Genomic DNA, 5,444 nt, shown 5'->3' with positions numbered 1-5,444 from the left:
AAAAATATCATTTAGATTTACACACTTGGTTAAATTACAAGCTAAAATATGCCCGATAATTATTCTCATTTGGCATCTACTTTGCACCATTCAGCTGTATTCAAGATAGAAGTGAACAAAAAAGCTTATATTTAGACTATCAAAGATAATTGCCAGTGGGTAGTGTTATGTACTGCTCAAATATGATATTTATCTAGTGACAAACATGATTCATTTATGAGCTGAAAATTATGTGACACAGTGATATCGCATTTGTTCCTGTTGCTCTTATGTCATTTAACTTTCTTGCAACAGTAGAACTATCACAGTACAAAGTGAAGTTGCATTAAGGCATTCATGACACGCTCGTTCATAGAGTTGCAGAACCTCAAGCTCTTTTGAGCCACGTGTCATCACGTCAGACTGAAAACAAGTGTGCTTTTTCGCAGCTGCTGTGCCATGAAAACCTGCTAGACAGGCTGCAGTAACTGTGGAAATATGTGCCTTAGTCTGTTACACTTGCAGCAGCAGGCTGCAGCTGCAGTTTGTGTTGACACCAATAACTTTCAACTGCAGTTGTGCCTTGTCTCAGCAGATGGCACCGCCATCTGCTGCTTTTTAGTTTTCCTGTATATCCCTTTGAGAGCATATACAGGGACATTACTGCTTTTCTGTCTAGGATTCAGGCAAGCATACTTTGCCACGTTGATGGTGCCTTTACATAATATCCTGTAGTGTTGTGTGCCTTTGGCTCATGTAATTTGAACTTGGGTTATTTGCAGCTGCAGTTAACTAAGAATAATTATATAATTTTAGCTGGCAGACAGTGCTTACTTAAAACATTAATTATAGCTCAATATTGTTTAATGTAAGCCTTTGATTTCCTAAAAAAAGCAGTATCAAAACAATGCGCTTCAAGTGCCCCCCTCCTGCGCCTTAAATATTTTAAATGTCACAGAGCCTTACATAATAAATCCATATCCCATACAAACTTTTGTATAGGACCTTTTAAAACAAAGCAGCCAGCTTTGAACAGCTATATTCAAACATGTGAGCACCATTGAATGACATGCACATTTTCAATGGCTTTACGAGTGTTAGGTTATTTTTGTTGTATTGCGTTGCTCATGTAACGAGTAAGATTTCAGCCTAAATGAAGTTGGGGCTCTTGTATGATAAATCAAACAAGCTGCTGCAGGTAACTGTGAAAGCAGTATTTAAGAATGCCACAACAAAACATGGCCTGAAATTTAGCTGAGTTGTTATCAGTCTTGTTGCTGTGTTGCTCTGATATTATATTAGCAGTTTTGTGGTTTGTCTGTTAACAAAAAGGACGGGGGTTGTTGCATTTACCTTGGAAGCACTGTAGTGTGTGCACAGTGGATACTGCTTACTGTTGCAGATAGAATCATGATTAAAGCTTATTATGACACAGCAACGTAAATTTACCAAATCACATAGCTTCCATTCGTTTTTCACCCACGACATTTTCAAATTTAAATTGGGTTGAATTCTAATTGTCTGTTACATGCTACTTTTTTAAATATTATGTTAGGTACTCTCAAAAAATAATTATAGAATAACAGAGGGCAGATGTTTCAAACACTTTTTTTTAATGAGTGCTGTGGTGTCATGGGTTGATTGATTGTTTTTTTGCTTGCAGAGTTATAGCATTAGGTCTATGTGTGTTCAATTCACTCCTTGAAACAAGCAAAACAATTCACATGTTAAATGAATATCACTTAATCTTACTCTCATTTCATTGATGTAGGAAACTCACATCATGCACAAGTATGACCAAGACTTCTATGGGGCAATGCTCAAAGTTGTGGTGCTGGGCTATCTGAGGCCTGAAAAGAACTTCAGCTCTCTAGGTGAGCATCTGTGGTTTACTGCTTTTAGTGCAGCCTTCCTTCCTGTTCTAACTGATTTCTATGTTTTAGGCACATATTGGTGCTTTTAGGTGCTGGATCACTTGGCATCCACTGAAATGGATCACAAACACCTCTGTACCAAAGATTATTAACTAAAATGCTAATTTTGAAATCATAATGCAAAGTAGGCCTGTTTAACATTTGCTTTGACTTGTCATTGTAAACATTTCTTTGAAGATGGTTCCAAGGTATAATGTACCTTCAAAGAGCTACGTTGGGTTTTCCTCCCTTAGGTGCCCAGTGTACTTTATATAGTGTGCCACTGTAGCATTAGAAAGAATAAAGCACAATTCAGAAAACTCTGATAAATATGTTCCTCTCAATAAAATCTGGCTGGCATATTTTTCTTGGAACTTAATGGGTGAACTAAAATGTTAATGGATTTTAGCTTATCCTTTAATTAGACTTAGATCTTGAGTTCTATCAATGTGATTATGTGTTGCCAAAAAGTAATCTCTTGAACCCTTACTGCGTGAATTTTTTATTTTCTCATGAAAAATTAGTTTAGGCCAGAAATACGTAAACCAACCTTCCTTTTATAAATAAATGCTTGTTTGCATATTTATGAGCCAAAATTGCTGTGCATCATATGATACACCATGCATGCATGGCTGTGTTTTGTGACAATGCAATATACATCTGAATTGCAGAAAACTTGCAAAAGGTATCAGAAACCTTGAAAAATCTTGACACATTGCTTCAAGAAATGGAGTGCACGTGTTTTTTTACAGCTACAGCTAGTTTGATGTTAAATTTTCTTTTGCGCCATCTTTAGAAGCTTAACTCAAGTTGAAAGACAGTATCTTTATCATAATTCTGCTGGCATTTTCATATGCCAACAAATTTATTATTTTGTAACGAATCTATACTCTCCTCCACAAAACAGCCCCTAACTGCATGCTGTATCATATATGATAGCTTCGATAATGCTAGCCTCACAAAACCTGAATCTATTTCTCTAGCAAAACATCTCAGTAGGCTAAAAAGCAGTGAACACCTTGATATCTTTTGTGTAATGGTTTCAAGTGCATAAACTGTGAGAATATCTAGCTTATTAAGGACCATTTGTGCATTGTGTCATGAGCTGCCACCATACATTTTTTAAAGGAAATGTAACTCAAAATTATTTCCAGTGCTGAAGTTACTATATATTTCATTCCTAGAGAGGACGTAGATTCCACGTGAATACATAGGATATTCTTTCTTTTCGATTCTGTTATGCTGCAAGACATTCTATGTGTATCATATTTGATATGATACACCATGCAATAAAGGGTTAATCACTGCTATCCAGTGTTTAATAATCGCATAAGGAAACATCAATGGAAAGATGTTAATTTTAAAGAGCTATGACACATACTTTTTGTTTCCCGGATTTTATGTTTTGATTAGTCGCTGTGCACATAATAATAAGGGAATGAAGCCACAAATGCTACAGTGTGACTAATAATGCACAATAACGTAGTTATTTGTGGCCAGTTCTAGCTTTGCTTCACGATGAGTGTCCCGGGGGCACAGCAGATACTGTAACTGGTGTAAATTTACTGCCTGCGGGCCTACTGGGTGCATACTTGACATAGTAGGAAAGCAGAAAACATACGCACTGTATAAGAAAACAAGCAGGCAAGGGACAGTCTCTGGTTGGCCTCTTTTCTTTTGTGGTGTGAATTTGTTTGCACTTCCTTGCTATGTCATGAAGCTGATAGTCGGGTGACTTCATAGCTGATCATGTGAGCTCACAAACTAGTAATGCGATGGAGTGCGCCAGTTCAGCTGCCATTTGCAGAATTTTCTTGCTAGCAACACATCTGATACACCATGTCATCAGTGTCTGAATCACAATTTACCTTATGTGAGGTATAATTTACGAATCTGAACTGATTTTTTTTGTGTGCCTTTTAGTCTTCTCTGCAATGTCTGCTAGTCGGCGTGCATTAGTGTAATCAAACATGTAAATTCTGGGGTATCGTAGACGTTATGTTGACTTGGGTCATTCTGAATTCAGATTCTGCAATGCTGCGAGCATTTTAAATTTATTTGTACCTTAACTTTCTTTGCTCATGGTTACACGTGCACTAATTAAAGGCTGAAGAGAGGGAAATGCTTTGCTATGTTTTGTGATGAAATTTTTATTGCTCTTTGGTGACATTCATCTCCTTTTTCCACCGTCCTGCCACTTGTCTTGTCCAGATGAGCTAGTTTCAGCGATCAAAGCAGACATCCAGAACGCCGACGAAAGCCTAAACCGTGAAGAGTGGCGGCAGTTCAAGGGTCACAGGTTTTTCACAGAGAACGTTACAAATGGCACCGACATCGTGCGCCAGGAGACGTGATCCTGGGATCTTTAGAGAAATTTTACAATTGTCCCCACCACTTTTTCGTACGTTCCTTACTGCGACACATGCTAAGTTATTTGTATCGTTTCTGTTCCATCACCTTTCCAAACTGAAGCACATTCCGTGTCCCCGGTGTGGAGCATTTATGAAGATGTGTTTGTTGCAGAAGTGAGTGGTTTAATTTCCCGTCATTCTTCAAGCATGGCCTCGTGAAGGAATTATCTCTGAGGCGGCATATTAATGGAAAGCTTGCGGCAGCTTTCCATTCATTACCATCTTATTGTGTCCATTATCTCCACAAGAACTAAATTATTTGTATCACTCTCTTTCATTATTTGTTCAAATTGGAAGCTCATTTTCAGTGCCCCTGTAGCGCACTTTGCAAGACGTTTTCTTCTTTTAGCAAGACATCTTCAACTTTTAGCATTTGTTTCTTTTGGAAGTGTGATTATTTAAAACAGTATTTAGAACCTAGACTAGATATGTTAGCACATGTTTTTTACAAACACTGGTGTTGACTTGTTTCATATTGAAAGAAACAGTTGAAAGTATGTTAATAGTGTCATCTATTTTTATGTATCACTGTTGTCACAGTCAACAAAATGTGAGGAAACCTGACTTTGCACAAGTCCACCAAGTGAAACAACTGTAATTTCCATGTTGTGCAAGGAAGTTACAAAGCAGTTAAGAAACAAACGTAATTTGTCAGTGTTTTTCTGTTAAACATCTTACCCTAAACAAATTTAACTCATCACTGTCACGATCCAACTCATATGCACTAAGGAAATAGTTAACCACCGAGATTTCGCATAAACATTGGACAAGGGTCCAATGCCATTGAAAAGACCTTAGCACACAAGAAAGGAAACTCGGAAATGTTCATTGCCTGCATTTCACATTTCATGTTTACTCAAGATATTGAAATTAGTGGAAGCGTTCCTTCTTCATGCTGTAAAGGATCACATTAAGTAAAAAAAACACAAGCTTTAAAGTTTCATTGTTTATTTCTGGCATTATTGTTGACATGCGAGTACTGTAATGTAATCTGCCATGCTTTTCATTTTGAAATCATGACATTGTAATTTGAGATGGCCATGGACATTTTGGGGTGAGCGTATGATATTTTCTATGCCCTAAATTGATAAGAGCTTTCTTTTCTTTTTATCTTTGCTTGCTAAAATATAAAAGGATGATT

The 5,444-nt window shown here is 37.2% G+C and overlaps 1 protein-coding gene across 1 annotated transcript in view; it reads left to right on the top strand.

The window, feature by feature from the left end:
- The window catches only part of LOC119456040 (riboflavin kinase), a 56,721-nt gene extending 52,106 nt beyond the window's left edge, over window positions 1–4,615 (top strand). Inside the window, exon 4 of the mRNA XM_049669516.1 lies at window positions 4,104–4,615. Coding sequence (XP_049525473.1) covers window positions 4,104–4,246 — 143 coding nt within the window. The 3' untranslated portion in view covers window positions 4,247–4,615. The remainder of the gene's footprint in view (window positions 1–4,103) is intronic.
- Window positions 4,616–5,444: the final 829 nt, after the last annotated feature.

The sequence above is a fragment of the Dermacentor silvarum genome, chromosome 6 (assembly GCF_013339745.2).
Source record: "Dermacentor silvarum isolate Dsil-2018 chromosome 6, BIME_Dsil_1.4, whole genome shotgun sequence".
Classification (NCBI taxonomy): domain Eukaryota; kingdom Metazoa; phylum Arthropoda; class Arachnida; order Ixodida; family Ixodidae; genus Dermacentor; species Dermacentor silvarum.
This window is presented reverse-complemented; position numbering and strand designations above follow the sequence as displayed.